At 54.8% G+C, this 15,851-nt stretch overlaps 1 protein-coding gene across 3 annotated transcripts in view; it reads left to right on the top strand.

Moving 5' to 3' along the window:
- The first annotated feature begins 2,412 nt into the window (after nt 1–2,412).
- SLC5A10 (solute carrier family 5 member 10) overlaps nt 2,413–15,851 on the top strand; it is a 41,357-nt gene continuing 27,918 nt past the window's right edge. For 2 of the 3 annotated variants that reach the window (XM_005229017.3, XM_005229019.3), the window contains exons 1-7: nt 2,413–2,523; nt 3,232–3,303; nt 4,152–4,256; nt 4,883–4,942; nt 5,133–5,237; nt 11,405–11,510; nt 12,925–13,005. In XM_005229017.3, the coding sequence (XP_005229074.1) occupies nt 2,413–2,523; nt 3,232–3,303; nt 4,152–4,256; nt 4,883–4,942; nt 5,133–5,237; nt 11,405–11,510; nt 12,925–13,005 (640 nt within the window). The remainder of the gene's footprint in view (nt 2,524–3,231; nt 3,304–4,151; nt 4,257–4,882; nt 4,943–5,132; nt 5,238–11,404; nt 11,511–12,924; nt 13,006–15,851) is intronic. The other variant, XM_005229018.3, reaches the window with a different exon arrangement.

Here is a 15,851-nt window from a genome sequence, read left to right on the forward strand (position 1 = left end):
TTCAGGCTTCTTGGCAGTAAGGAGAGTAATGTGTGTTTTGCTTGTTGTTACAGTGAAATGCCTGCAGAGGAGGTGTAGAGGCTGCTTTTCCCTAAAACTGATACTCGTGGCCATTTTTCAACCTGTCTTCTGCTGAACAGTCTTGTAAAATGCAAAATGCAACCTTTCACCATCCAGTTGCAGGTGCTGTCGAAGTGTTTTAGGTTAGTTGTAATTTGGCAGTTACGGCACTGCTTTGCTTTGGGGAATGTGGGAGGGAGTGAAATCTGTGGCTGGATGTCAGGGAGCAATGGGGACTTGGGAATACTGGTGGGGCAGAGGTCCCAGCTGGTAAAATCCGAATCGGCTCATCACAGGTAAACCTGTTTTTTCAGAGGTTTCTGGCCTGGCCTTAATGCATGAATGAGCTAAAAAATATGGCCATAGTGCAGTGCTGAACTTGTTCACGTTTGTTTTTCCAACCGTCCTTACGTACGTGCAAGTGGAGTGGCCGGCTAGCTGCCAGACTGAGCTTCCAGCCTCAGAGACTTGAAGTTCCTGACCTGTTGTGGAGAAACCAATGGTGGAATTAACGGGCGTTTAGGGGTGGCTTGGTCTAATCTCTCCATCAGAATGGCCTAGAAATTAGTATAAAACTTTTGCCATGTTCAAAGCCAGAAGTGAAAATTAACCTTTGACACGATTTCTCTCTGTTTGAGACAAACTTCCAAGGGCTTCAGAAGGTTCATTTGCTTTTGAAGGTAAAACCTGGGGTTTTCTTCCTTCCCTTGTCTGTCTTGGTACAGCGCCGGGCCCAGTGGAGGCGTGTGTCTGAAGAGCTAGATATTGCTAGTAGATCTATAATACTTGATCTTGGTGCATTCAGCAAGTGAGATGGTGATTTTGTTTAAGCAGCTGCACGCTTCTGTTCAGATAATGCTGTTCTTCATTCCGTGAACTTATTTTTCATAAGGTTATTTTTTGATTTTTGCAGAGTCCTGTCCAGAGGGGTATGTTCTGCCTCTCTGAAATGACCAAATGCAAGGCTGTACCTGGTTGTACTTCAATGACAGTCAGTTACTAAACCATTCAGCGATGTTAATAGATATACCAAGCTGATGTATTAACACTTGTATGTACTTTGAAAGTGTTAATGCAGGTTAAATTCCAGCTGAGCAGTGAGGGAGACCTTCAGTTCCTCTCCCAAGTGTACAGACCTGCTCCTTGGTGCGTCGGCGGCTGTTTCAGAGAGAAATATGCTGAGCTGTCTCGGTGATGGGCATATTAGTTGCAGTGTCTTTATTTGTTAGTGAGACCTTGTGATACATGGTTGGAAAGCGTGCTGCCACTTGAAAATGCGCCAGCCAAGCATCCAGTGCAGCCAATAGTATCATTACTAAATACCCCAAACCATGACATTGAAAGGTAGTTTCCGGCTGCTTGGTTTGTGTTGGCTGTTGGAGGAACAGCTTCATCTCTTCTGTAAGCATTTCTGCTGGCCAGCCCTCACTGGCATGCTGAGGCTCCGCCGTGTAACTCCTGTGTTCGATCGTTGCTTTAGCACGTAGAACCCCCCCAGGTTTGCCTGGTTTTGTGCAGTGTGATTACTGTGTTGTTTAGAACTCAAGAATTTGGGAACAAGTTGCACTCCTGAGACGGGGTTGTTGGTCCTTTGGCTTTTCATGGTGTTGGGAGTGGTTGAAGAGCAAAGCATGTGCATCTTCACTTGGACGGTTTTTCACACCCCTTTCATTGCAGCATACAACTGCAGAGCTACCTGATCTCTACATGCTTTTTTCAGAAGCAAAATCAGATCACCAGAAATGCTAGCTATTCTTAGAGGTATTTCTCTGAGAGCCTTCAAATGTAGAGAACCCTTTAAAACCTCTGCTTTATTCAGCAATTTCTACAGTAATTCACAAGTCAGAGGATCGTGCAAATTCTTTCCAGATTTAGCATCTGCAAGGAAAATATTGGGGTTTGGTTTGCAGTTCATAGAAGGCAAACCTTAGCAGTTTCTTGTCCAGCAATAGCTGGATTTAAGGCTCCTCTGCAAGAGGCTGCTGGGAGCCCGTGTCCCGAGAGCCTGCATTGCAGAAACGCGTTGGTGGCTTGGGCTGCAGCCGCTGCTCTTTGGGGTCAGTGCAGAAGGAACAGAAACCCCCAAGGAAATGGGGATTAAGTAGCTGCTTGTTTGTGAGACACTAAAATCAAGAGATGCTCGCCTGAACTGTGTGCGCCTGGGGTGCTGGCGGGAAGGGCGGTGGGGAGGCTACAAGGGGAGGGAGGCAGCGGACAGCCTGGCTGCCCACCCAAGCGCCTCTGGAAGGAAAGCTGCTGCCGACTTGTTTAATGATAAATGCCCCTGAGCCACTGACGAGTTACTGATTCAGTGACTGTGAGGCTGAGGATGAAGAGGGAGGCAGAGGGATGATGGAGGGCAATTCCACTGCTGGATCCTTTACGCCTTCGCAGCAGTTCAGTGTTGCTGACCTTGTCGTCATAGTGGTTTATTTTTCCTTAAATGTTGCAGTGGGAATATGGGTAAGAGTATTTCCTCTTGTTCCTTTCTGCTTTCCTTTTTTTAATAGTTATTTTTTTCTTTTCAGGGCTGGCTTTTCTGTGTGAAATACTTTGAAAGCCTCTTTTATTTTCTTGTTGTAGTTTGCGCTTGTTTGGGTATTTTGTGTGTTGTGCTGCATTTGCTCTGTGCTGTTGTACAAACCCTCTGCCTCTCACCCCCTATAGAGGGACTCCTGTAGCCTGAGAACGAGCTGGAATCGACCACGGCACAAACCTCTCCCCCGGCCGCCAGTCTGCTGGGTGTCAGCAGATCTGCTGCTTGTCTATTAAAGGGTGCTGAGACAAATGCCCTGTGTAACAGAGAGAGCCCTGGGCTACCCACGGTTCCAGACAAAGGCTCTCCAAAGCCATTTATTCTGCCTTGCAGAAAAATCGTAGCCAAAGCCAGGCCCTATTAGCCATCCTGTCTGCTCAGGATGGCGGTAGGCTGGGCGCATCCTCCATGCTTCCCCCTCTCGGGGTGCCTCCTTTGCTATTCATGGCTCCAGGTACTTGGGGTGGCAGCCGCTGTTCCGTGTAATTAAGCTTGTGTTGCAGAGCTCCCATTAATTATCCAGAGTCTCCTGTCTCTTGGCTTCTTGTCTGGGAGACTTGGGTCTTGGTTTCTTGGGGTGTCTTGTCTGGGTTTGTAGGGAAAGGGTGCTCTGTGCTGATCTTTTCTCCTCCCAGTCTTCGTGCAGGGTGAACAGGAACACGATCAGTGGCTATTTCCTTGCTGGCAGAGACATGGCGTGGTGGCCAGTAAGTAGAGACCTCTGTCCCTCTTGTGACACCCTGGTCAGCAGGGACACGTGGCACCACTGTCCCACCCAATTCCCTCTTCCACACCCCTGCTTTCTCCACCACGCCCATGCTGTATACCCCCTCCTGCCAGGATTTGTGTCCTCAGAGCTGTTTCCCTTCTTACTGCACGGTGGATGCTAGAGCCCACCTGGCTGTTGGGTCTCCTCGTAGGCTGCTCTGAACTTGGGGAGGGGTCATTGGGGTCAAATGTCTATCTTCACCGGCCCTGTGTATTCCTGGTGGCTTCAACAAGACATGGGTGTCCCAAGGTTCCTTTTTTCCCTCCTCTTATTTTGGTATGATCTTGACAAACTGGTTGTAGGTCCTTCCTGTGTCTGGCCCTGGCTCCTTGCCACAGGGTCACCTCTGGGCAGGGTGCGTGGTCACTGTGGCAGATGCAGCATCGTGTGGCTCCTCCTCATACTCCCTGAAGACAAAGTCCATCCAAACCCACCAGGGCTGCCCGGATGAGCAGAACACGTGGGAGCACTGGTTGTGGGGCGCATGGCTGCCTGGCTCAGAGCCTGTCAAGGGTTTTTCTTGCAAAATACATGCACGTCCCTCACCACACGTGGTGTGTCTTTGGTCCCACTTTGCTTTTAGCAGTGGCAGGAGGTCTGCGCTCTGCTGCTCCCGTTCAGACATTGGTTTTGCTGCCTCCTCTTTACCGAGTTGCCCCCTTGGGGCTGAGCTGCTGGGGTAGTACCAAAGCTGGTCCAGCTGGCACAACTGCTGTGCCGTGCAGGGGGGGCCGGCGGCCAGGCACCCCACCTGCCGGCACCTGCAGCGCCTCCTTCCCTCCGCAGATCGGCGCCTCTCTCTTTGCCAGCAGCGAAGGCTCGGGGCTCTTCATTGGGCTGGCTGGGACTGGTGCTGCTGGGGGAATTGCTGTCACCGGCTTCGAGTGGAACGTAAGAAATGTGTCGTGTTATTAAGGAAATTAGTTTCTCGAGCTGTGTCATAGCAGATGGCCCATTTCGCAGCAGCGTCGTGCAACGTCTAGAAAAGGCTTGGGAGGAGCTGTGCAGGGGGTAATTAACACAACCCTGCTAACTCAGCTTCTCCAGCTCGTGTCTAGTGCACATATGGTGAGTTTAGAGTCAACACAAGTCCACGTGCACAGGGAAACGGACATTTCAGAGCACAGCTTCCTAGTCCAGACCCCACCAGTAAGACGGCTGAATAAGTCACCCATTCCCCACTTCCCCACACCTTGTATCCAAAGTCCTTGGGTTCTGCAGCAAAAATACGGCATTTGACTGGTTTGGTGCTCAGGGAGTTAGTGGGAAATGTCTGGTTAGGAGCTGAAGGGCTGAGGGGAGTGGGTTTCTGCTGGCAGGGTTGTCGGGGGGGTCTCCACCATGGCCTCGTGCACCCGTGCCTGCTGTCTGAAGCCATTTGGGGATGTAAATGTGCACTCGAGGGTGAGCCAGGGCTGGGTCAGGGCTGGTGGACGGGGTCCAGCACTGCAGTCAGTGTTGGGCCGCAGCAGGATGAGTGTTTTTTCTGGCTGTGCCATGTTCCTTCTTCCCAACAGGCGACTTACGCTCTTCTGGCACTAGCCTGGGTGTTTGTGCCGGTCTACATCGCCTCTGGGGTACGTACAGCTGCCCTGAGCCTGCTGTGTGGCCCCAGCCAGGTCCCCTGCTCCCTGGAGGGAGTCACCACTGTCCTTTGAGATTCCTTTGAGACTCCTAAGCCCTGCTCTGGGAATACAGCTGTCCCCTTGCCTTCCCTGGGGGAGGAGGCCTGGATAGGGCAGCCATCGCTCTCTTTTCCCCTGGCAGATCGTCACAATGCCAGAGTATCTCCAGCGGAGGTTTGGAGGAGAGAGGATCCGGATGTACCTCTCCAGCCTGTCGCTCCTGCTCTCAGTCTTCACCAAAATCTCTGTGAGTAGCTCCCACACAACTCTGACAAATCCACAACCGATTTCCAGCAATTCAAAGGTTATTTTGGGGCTCAAGCCTTGTGTAGCCAAGTCAGGGGAGAGCAGCTGCTGCAGGATGCTGCAGGAGGGAGCAAGATGAGAGGTAGGGATTTGTGGGCAGATGCTGCCTGCGACAGCAGGTGGGTAGATCCAGCAGCGATGCTTATATCCAGGGGGCCCCAACAGATGTGGGGCTGCGTGTCAGGATTCCCAAACTCATGGTGCACTTGCCTTGTAGCAGCAGTTGTGGGTGAAACTGAAACGTGCTCAGAGGCTGGGTTGCATTGTCTGGGTTTTTCTCTGTGCTCCAGCAGCGATGCTTTCCGGCATCCCTGAGGGAGCTGGCAGAGCTGGGGACTGAACTGGGAATGCATTCATTGCTTTAGGGCCCACGAGTTTTCTGAGGAAAGGAAGCCTTGCTGCAGCTGTAAGATGCCCAAGCCTGTACAGAAAAGTGCCTGGTTTTTAGGGACTTTTCCACAATTTCCGCCCATTTTGGCCTCATTCGCAGTTCCCTGTGTGCAGCCTCTGCTCCTGCTGCCCACTTGGTAACTGTTGGAGAGTTTATCTGAGGTAACACAGCTAAAAAGCCTGTGACACCAAGCCTAGGGCGAGCAGGAGAGCTGGGCACAGACAGCCCTGGGGAGCTGGAGGCAGAGATCAAGAGCGAACAATTCAGAAACAATCTGGAGAAGAAAACCTGCCGGGGGGAGCAATCCTGCACCATCGCCTCTGATGGAGCAGGTGGATCTGACCTGGGGTCTGCTGGGGCTTCTGCATTTCACTGGCTCAAAGAAATATGCTTTTGTAGGTGGCTGGCTGCAAGGAATGTGCTTTTGCATGTGGCTGGCTGCAAGAAGTGGCTGGCTGCAGAGCAGGAGGGCCGGTGCTGGAGCCCGTTCCCCACGGCGAGGCGCTCAGCACCTGCCTCTGCGCTTGCCAGCTCCACAAACACCAGCTTGGCTGGATGCAGCATCGCTCCCTGCACGGGGTTTCTGCCTCCTCCATGGTGGCTTCACAGCCCCGTGCCCTGGGCTGAGCTGCGGGGGGCGCGGCGGGGGGGGGGGGGGGATCTTCTGGATCTCCCTCCAAGGGATGCAGGGGATGGAGCAGCCTGCAAACAGTGCTTGCTGTGCCCATCCGTCAGCGCTTAATGCAAAAGGAGAGGCTGCACACGCCTCAGACAGACCCTAGCGCTGCGTGGTGTGGTGTCCCCGGCTCCAGGAGATCCCTGTCTCATTCCTGGGAGCTGCTCTTTGACCTTGGGCAAGACACTATGCTTCGGGTTGTAAAAGCAGGTTGCAGGGGAGATGACAGCCCTTCCCGTGTTCCTGCCGGTGCAGAGCTTTCAGTGTGGTGGAGGTGATGCTGGTGACTCCGTTAGTGCAGCTGCCGCCCCTATTTCCCCCCACAAAACCGTAGCCTGTCATGCTGGAGGGCATTCTTCTTACAAAACTGATATTCTTTATACCTTTGTCATTTATGGTGTTGAATATCCTATGGCATTTCTTCTGAAGTTAGCCTGGTGGCTCCTGGAGCGCCAGTTCAGTTTGCAAGTTTGGGCTGTGACACTTGGATTGTTCCCTGATTGTTTTAATGTCCAGCAAACCATTGTCACTTACTCCGCTCCTCTGTGCCGCTCAGGAAGGCCATCTCTCCCTTGCTCCTGATGAAGACCCAGGAGGAGCTTGAGAGAGATGCTGGAGCATCTGTGTCTGTGGTGTTGGTCCCCGGGATCTGTGTGAATCCCTGCTGGCATTTAAAAGGAAAGGTTGGAAGCTGGACTAGGATTTCTGGTGGGGTAGCTTGTTCTTCCTGGTCTGAATTTGAAGAAAGAAATTACTGAGGGCTGGTTTTCTTTGAGTCTCCTTCCAGACTGTCACAGATGTCACTTCTCCTACAAAACAGTGCCCTGGCATGCCATGGGGATGGATGTGCTTGCTCCCTTGGGTTTCCAGTCTCCGTGGCTTTGCCCAGAAGGGACGGGTGTCCTACAAATTCATTCTTAGCTTGGGAGACCGTTGTGATATCACCCCTTGCCTAGCACCAGATCAACCTGTAGATGACCTCTGCAGCTCTCCTGACCCTTCTCAGCGCAACCTTGTGTTTGGAGCCTGGTGGACACTCCCAAATGCCTCTTCCTGTGCCTTTTCTCAGCCACTGCTGGAGTTTCTTTGGTCTGCTGAGTTTTCTCTGATCTCTGAGTCACGCAGGATGCAACAGAAGAGGAATCAGCCTAATAAGGGGATTATCTTGGCATCTGGCTCCATTCAGGGTGAATCGCACAAACAATGGTTGTTTCCAGCAGCGGGTTGGGGTGAATGTCTGCGGACACGAAGGGTGTCGCCAAACTGGCCCAATGTCCCGTCCCTGGTGGTGACTGCAGCCGGGAGCCTGGGAGGAGAGTCTCAGAGCAGTTAAGCAGGGCTGTCCTCCCCGTGGGGGTTTTCTTTGGTCCTCACTGGGGGCTGCCTCAAACCCTGGGACTAGCTGGGCTTTTCCTGCCCCCCCTCTCCCTGCAGACACTGTGTTTATGGATGGATCTCTACTTCATGTTCTCCCCAGCTGAGACGTGGCATCAGTGTTGCTCTCTTGGCCCTTCTTTTGGGGCAGGGGGGATGTCAGTCCCTCCTCTCCTGGAATTTCCCCTTTGGTGGACCCCAACCTTCCATGTTTCATGGCAGGGTGCAGCAGGGCAGCCCAAAGTCCCGCTGAGACATGGTGTTCCTCCTGGCTAGGAACACCTGAGGGGTTACACAGGCATCCTAGCCTTGGCGAAGAGCCCCTGGAGACTCCTCTATACCCTGGGCAACTTGTTCTACTGAGGCTTTGGCTTCACCGATTTTTAAATCTAAGCTGTCTCTAAAGTCAGCTTTCATTGGGAAAGCATCAATGATGTTGCGTAAGAACGAGTTTCCAAGTGAGGTCACTGGTGGAGGCAGGGATCTCACTGGATTATGAGGCCTGACTTCAAAGGCTTCTTCTCTCCTTTTACAGTTGAAAGGACTTATTTTATGAATAGGTCATGCCTGGTTTTAATTAGCTTGTTTTTGTATTTGGGATGTCTTATTAACGACTTGGTCACATGCACTTTTATTTTTTCCCACCCTAGCAAAATTACCAGGAAGGGAGGTGGAGATACCTCTGCTTCCTCATAGCAAAGGCTTAGACTCATTTGCAGACGACTGCAAAAATGATTAAGCATTGAGAAAGTCAGGAGAAGCACATTATGAAATATCTTGTCCAGGGCTGAATCTTCGCAGCTGGCCTCTGTGCAAGAGTTGTCGGAGGAGCAGGCAGTCACAGGGGGCACTGCTTTCTGGCTGGCGCTGAGATGACAAGTGATGGATCCCTCCAAGGGACACTGGGAGCTCCAGAAGATGTCACATGCTTGGCTGGCACTGTGCTAGGGGGGCTCAAAGTATTTGGGTTCCTGCTTCAGGTTGCATTGGGAGGAGATGGCTGAGGGCCCCTGGTTGGGGCTTTGGTGCCTTGTAGCCAAAGCTTGCACTGTGCAAATGGCTTAGTTGTCCTCCTGTGGGGCTGCTTGGTGGTCTCAGTGGTATCAGGCTGTGGCTGGATTGCATCAGAGGAGCCACTGATAGAGGTTTTGGTGTGGTTGCCCGTGAGCTGGTTCCTCTTCAGCAGGACATTCCAGGACTGAATTCTCGGTGCTGGCAAGGGCTCTCCTAGAGACATGGCCAAGCCCAGGTGCAGCTGAGGACAGGTAGTGACTCCCTTGGGAATGCCAGGCATGACTGTGGTGTAAAGCCTGGTCCAGATATTGTGGAACAGTCTCTGAAGTAGGATACTCGAGATCATGGTGTAAGTGCTCCTCTGGTTGGTTTGATTTGTGATTTAATCAACCTTATGCCTAACGGTGTGGACTCATCTGCTAGGGAACGGGCTTTCGCCTTGTGCTGAAGCTGGCTGTGTGCTCACCTACTGGGGTTGTGCTGATGGAGCCCTGCTAGGGAACATACACCTTGGCTCTGCCACTGTGTGATCCTGCATGGCCCCTCTCCATCACCTGATGACAATCCCCAGCTCCTCAGGGCGAGCTTGCTGGAGCAGCGCTGGGAGGAGGAAGGGAAGAGTTGGGAGAAGGAAGTGTGATATGGGAAATGGCACCAGTCCTCCACGTTACTAATCCCAAGCGACTGCTCCCACATGACTGGGCAAGAAAGCCCTGCTGTCTAGGGGATGGTTTCTGGGAGGTGTGTGAAGAAAGATGTCAAATCTGAGCTGATGTCTTGGCTGTGGGAAGCTGTCACGGCTCCGGGCGAGGGTGCGGAGCCAGCTCATCTTGCCTTTTCCTGCCCCTTCTGGCCTCGTTTCCTTCTCCAAACAGGGTTTTTGTGAAGATGGCCCAGCCGAGCGCTGGGGATGGCTGGATCTGAGCTGTGGGTGGAGACACGGTGGTGGCATGGGCACTGCCTGCTGCACCATGTCCTTTCCTCCTGCGGCATCGCTGCTCTTGGAGGAGCTGCCCCAGCTCACTTGGAGTCTCTGCTTTACATTTCATTCCCACAAGACCGTGGCCGGGCCTCCCTCTGTGGGTCCGGCCCTCCCACGGGTGGGAAAAGTTGGTAACTTTGGGGTGTCGGTCATCTTGAGGGAGTTTGGCAGCTGAGCGAACTGCAGGCCTGCGCACGCTCCTCCGGGCAGAGGCGTGCTCCCAGCGTCCCTGTGGGACATGGTGCGGGGACAGGAGATGCTGGAGGCAGCGTGTTGACCACAGAGCGAGTCTGTCCTTCTGTGGCCAAGCAGAAACCCCAAGCCTCTTTCAGGGCCTTTGCAAGGGGGGCTGCAAAGGTCAGGGGACACGTTGGAGGATGCATTTGTGCTGGTCCGTGGTGGGGTGTAGGACTCCTGGGCTGCTGCTGCTTTCTCGGGGCCAAAAGAAGCTTCTGCCGCTTGCTCATGCCTTGGTTTCCCCATCTCTGCAAAACCAGGAGGAGATATTTTTCCAGGGGTGCTCAGCAAAGAGGTGGCTGCTTGTTGGAGCAAGGCTCAGGAACGGCATCCTTGGCGTCTTGTGCTCCACCCTGGGGCTGCCCACATGTGCTCCTCATTGCGGAGGGGCTGCAGAGGCTGCAATGCTGCTGCAGCCCCCAGCGAGCAGGACAGCACCCTGCTCTGCCCCACCAGCACCCACCCGAGCACCGCGGAATGGCTCAAGTGACATGGCACAGAGCAGCCCCATCCATCGCTAAAGGCATGTCAGGTATCAGCGAGTACCTTGAAAAGTCCCTTCACCCTGGAGGAGGTCTCCTCCTACCCCCAGCAGCATTTTTAGGCTTGCTGCCACCCTCCTGACTGGTCGGACGGGCCAGGCTGTTGAGCTGCAGCTGGGGAGGGGGAGCTGGTCCCTGGCAGGCTCCTTGCCGGCAGCATGGCTGCCAGGAGGGAGAGTCCTGCCAAGCAGAACGTGAAATACCAGCTACAGCCACCCCCGTGCATCGGCCCAGCCGGGGCTGTTGGGGTGCAGCAACAGCATGGGTACGCTGCCTGGGGTGGGGGTGGGCTTGGGCTGCCTCTGGGGAGCACCCAAGGGTGCTGGTGTTCGGGGGCAGCACAGCCCCTCTGTGTGTACCAGGTGCCCCACCTTCAGGGCTCTGCAGAAAGCATGGTGAGATGCCACCTGGAGAGCAGGGCAGTGCCAGTGGGGGAGGGAACTGGGCACGCTTGGGGCAGCAAGGAGGTAGCTCAGGTCAGGGTCTGATCCTGCACAGGGCTGGGTATCTCTGGCTCCCTGCTCTGCTCCTGAAGGCTGTGGCAGCACTGATGCCCTGGGACATCCCGTTTCTGACCCTTACATCCCACTGTCTGCATCCAGCTGAGCCCAGCTCCAAGTGACTGCTGGAGCTGCTTGCTCTGCTCTTTGGGGGCTGGGGGAAGGTGGCCTGTGGCACCCACCTGCAGTGGGGACACGGCCACTCACATGGGGCCCTGGACTGCAGTGCTGGCTTCGGGAGGTGTCCTCCTGGCATGTGCAGTACAATGTCCTCGCTGCACCCACAGTGCTGCCCCTTTCCCTGCCGTGCCCTCTTGCAGGAGCCCTTGGGTGCTGCCTGGCCAAGTGGATGTCACCTGTCCCAGCCCCTGTGTTTCTTCTTCCCCGCACAGACGGACCTGTACTCGGGGGCCCTCTTCGTGCAAGTCTGCCTGGGCTGGGACCTCTACCTCTCCACCGTCCTGATGCTGGTGGTCACGGGCCTCTACACCATCGCAGGTAGGTTGTTCGGCATCTGCTGGCCTCAAATCTTTCTTCTTTGGTTGAACCACACCACTTACGCTCCTGATTTGTTTTGTTTGGTTTGTTTTTTCTCCTGGAAGGTCTTTGGGGATTTATACTAATGGCATTTATATTCTCTCGATGCCTGTCCAGCCAGTATCTGAGCATCCTTCTTGAGTGTCAGCTCAGGCAATGACTCAGTGCATGACCTCTCTCGTGTCATTACAGCTTTTCATTTGTAATAACTCCTCCTCCATCATATAGTTAAATGCTTTCTTGTGTGTGTACCTATTTGTCAGAGCAATAATCAGGGCTTCTCCTATTACGGGACTATTACTATGGAATCTACAGTCTGAGTGTCCTTTACCCAACTCGTTTCCCTCCCACTTGCCCTGCCTGCAATTCAGCTTGCTGCCATCCTTCCTGCTCTCAGGAATATTTCTTGCCCATGCTTCCCCATTGTGGGATCAGCTATTCTTGCACAGGGTCAATCTGTACGGCTCTTTTGTGATCTGGAGATGATGAGGTTTTGATGCTGGAGCTGGAGTTGGAAATTGCGGGTTCCCACTCTGAGACCGTGGGACTGTGTATCCCTGCCAGACCCTTCAGTTTTTATTTGGGCTGGGACATTCCCTCCCTGGTAGTGCCAGTGGAGACACTCAGCAGCAAATTCTCCCTCACTATCTCCTCCCAGCCATCCAAATGGGAAACAGTTTAAGTATATCGGAAACATGGTGGATTTTGCAAGACTTTGGTTTTAAGCAAATCCCATCTCGGGTTTTTTTCCTGCCCACAAGGCTTGTTGTGACGTAAGGCATTTTGGAGTGAGCTCAGGCAGAGGGTGTGAGCATTGCGTCACCCTGATCCTGAGAACATCCCTCCAAATCCCAGGCATGGCCAGGGAGTGTGCAGCCCTGAATTCCTGGGATGTGAGTCGGTGACTGGAGTTGAAACCGGTTCAGGTTTTGACCCATTTGCTTTAGCTCCGCTACTTTTTAATGCTTTTGTTTATGTGCTGAGTAATTGCTTTCTGGCTAGGTAAGCAGGTCCTGCCTACGTGGGGATGTGGGGCTGCATCCCTCCCGCCCTGCCATCCCTCAGCTCCCCTTCCCTGCCCCGGGTGAGACTGCAGCTGCTGTGGCTATCGGCTGCTCCCCTGACCTTATCTGTGGGGGTGCTGTCACCCCTTGACACCAGACCCACCGAGAGGTTGTTCCCCCTGCACGCTCCCGCTGCAGCCCCCCCATCGCCGCAGTGTTGGCAGGACGAGGCTGGTGGCAGGCACATCCCTGCGAGCGCAGGCAGCTTTATTGGAACTTGCTGGGTTTGTCAGCGGGGGCTGAACCATGACAACAACCGAGCGAGCCCGAAGCCAGTGGTGCTCCTGATGCTGTGCCTTGTTCTTGTGCAGGGGGGCTGGCAGCCGTCATCTACACCGATGCGCTGCAGACGCTCATCATGGTCCTTGGAGCCATCATGCTGGCGGTGAAAGGTAAAAGCTGGGACTGCACAGATCCTTCTTCCAGGGGGACCTTCTCTCCCCACTTGAGTGGTCTGGGAAATAAATAAAAAGGAATTCAGTGGCCAAGATGTCCAGCAGGACTTTGGCCTATAGCAATCACCTGAAGAATGTCTGTGGTCCCCCTGTGTCCCATCTGCTGCTGTGCTTCCCCTCTGTGCTGTTCCTCTGGGTGAAGATGCCATGAAGCATCCCTCTGGTCCTCCATGTGGGGCTGTCCCCAGCACTGGTGACCTTCCTGCGGTCATCACTGCTCTGCATGTTTGCCTCTAGTCCATGAACTCCAAGAGACTGATGAAGCATTTGACACCAAAGCAGCATTTCCAGTTTTGCTCCGGGAAACTTGCAGCAGCGTTGTGTCGGGCTCTTCAGATGGGATCCCTCTGCACGGGGATGTGCGTGGTGTGAGGGGGTGGCCTGGGAATCCAGAGCCTGGTGCTGTGCTTTCCTCTTGGTTGGGGTGAGCACGGTTCATCACCAGCCCTTTTTAAGCGCTTGGTGCTGTTGTGTCTTGGTGCGTTTCGCCGCAGAGCACCCTGGTGAGGCTGGGAGCTTTCATCAGCCTTGTTCTGCCATCGGGGCTTTGGCCCTGAGGAGCAGGAGGCAAAAAGTCAGGTCCCAGTTCAAAGGCAGGTGTTTAACTACAGAGGAGGATTTCCAGAGGCACTCCTGAAATGATTTCCACCATCTCCTGGAGAAGGCTGCTTAGCAGGTGGGTGGGAGAGACTTTGACCCGGTGCTGCACGGGAGCTCTGCTATGGGGATGGAGCAGCTCCAGACCTGCAGCCAGCCCGGTCCTGCGGCTGCTCCCCTGTGTGAACGCAGAGCTGGCTCCTGGGCGAGGCCGGTGTGCAGCAAGATATATTTACAAAACCCAAATGAAAGGACAGCTACTTCCTAGAGAAGGGACAATAACACCAGCTCCCCCAGCAAAAGCCAGGAGCTGCGGCAGGCAGAGGAGCACGTTGCCTGTGCAAGCAGATCTGAGTGGTGGCTGCAGCCTTTGTGCTGGGCGAGGTGCTGGGGCGGTGCTGAGGGTTGTCTGACGCTGCAGTTGCCCATGGGGCTCGCTGAGGTTTGTGTCTGGTGAGCTTGGCTGGGCCGGAGTAGGAGGGTAGGGAGGCAAGGTCTGGAAGATCCCCGCCAGCAGCAGCAGAGCCCAGTTTTTCTTGGCTTTGCCAACCTGCAAGCGTGGCAAGGTGTGTGCAGGGAGGTGAGGGCGCCCAGGAGAGGGGCTGATCCAGGCGAGCCAAAAGACGAGGTGCTGGTCACACAGGCTTTTTTTAACTCGGGTGTCTGGAGACCTCAGCACCTGGAGGCTGGTATGGCTTGAGGATGCTCGGTTTTCTCCAGCTCTTGCCAAGCTCAGGTAATAAAGGATACTCGCCATGTTTTACCTCGTTCATATCTTCAGACCGTGACAGCTGCAGCAGCGATGCTAACACTCACCTGCTGCACTGCAGCTGCTGCGGACCCCCTCTGCCTGTGCCATCGCCTCTCTGCTGCTGCTGAAGGGATGAGGAAGCGCATCGCTGGGCTCCGGACTCGCCTCTCCTGAGGGAGAGCAGGAGGCTCGTGCAAATCCTGTCGGATGCAACGCTGGGCAGAGCAGCCTTGAGTCTGACAACAAGCGGGTGCCAACCAAGGAGCTGTAGACAAATGACTTTGCTTAACAGAGAGCTCGGTGGCTGTTTTGGCGGGTGGCAGTGCCGGCGGTGGCTCTGCTGGCTCCGGCATCACAGATAACAGACTGTGCCACCCTACGCCCCACCTGGCATCCACCATGGGGCTGTTAATCCCGGCGGAGCCTGCGGGCTGCAGCCTGGCATCCGCAGGCTCAGCTCCCGTTGCCCTGAAGCTTTTTCCCCGCTCTTCCATCTCGGTAGGCGTAGGTGTCGTGACTTGCCGGCGAACACCTTTGGGAAGGGAGCAGGCCCACACCCCTGGGCACAAATCTCCGCTCTCGGTGCTCGCCCTCTGCCTCTGGAGAGCCTTTGTTGGTGCCCAACGCCCATGCAAAGCTTGGGAGTAGCTGGTGCCCGGACAAAGCGGGTGCTGGAGGGAGGCCAGGGCTGCTTGCACAAGAGCGGGAGGAGCTGACAAATGCTGGCTCCTCGTGGCATACGAGGGGCCGGTTTGCCAAGGGGGGGCACAGTGCGTGATGCCCCTTTGCAAGCTCCCCAAAACGCTCAGCTCAGGGGTGCCCTGTGGTGGGGAAAGGGCTGCAGGTCAGCGATGGAAACGGAAGGGCTGCAGGGAAAACAGCTGTCCTCAGGCAGGAGGGGACAACAAAGCGGGGTGGCTGTCTTGGAAACTGGGATTTGCTCAAGCTGGCGCTTGATGGTGATCCCAGCATCCAGCATCTGATGCCTGAGGGATTTGCTCTTGGTCTCAGACAGCAGGGCGCAGGAGTGCCGTCCTGCGGGAGGGCAATTTCTCAGGAGCGTGTTCCCACCTCACGCTGCTGTGTTGGAGGGGGCCGAGCTGAGGGTCCGGACTGTGGCCCATGGGCAGTGGTGGAAGGGATGCAGGATGCAACAGCTGGACCAGATGGGGAATGCCACTGAGGGATGCTTATGGGTCTTGGTTTGATTCTCCCCTCCACGAGACCCATAGAGGCCCCAGAGCCTCCTCTCTTCTCCCAAGCACCTGCAGCTGCTGTGGGTATGGGGGTGCCAATGCACCTCCCTGCTTATCTCCTCCACAGCCACTGCATGGGTGGCCGCAGCACGTGGGGGCAGCGGGGTGGGTGCCTCCCATCCCTCCCTCCTCCAAAAAGCAATGCCTCTGGCTCCAAAATTCTCCTGCTGGAGTTAGCG

The sequence above is a fragment of the Falco peregrinus genome, chromosome 5 (assembly GCF_023634155.1).
Source record: "Falco peregrinus isolate bFalPer1 chromosome 5, bFalPer1.pri, whole genome shotgun sequence".
NCBI lineage: Eukaryota > Metazoa > Chordata > Aves > Falconiformes > Falconidae > Falco > Falco peregrinus.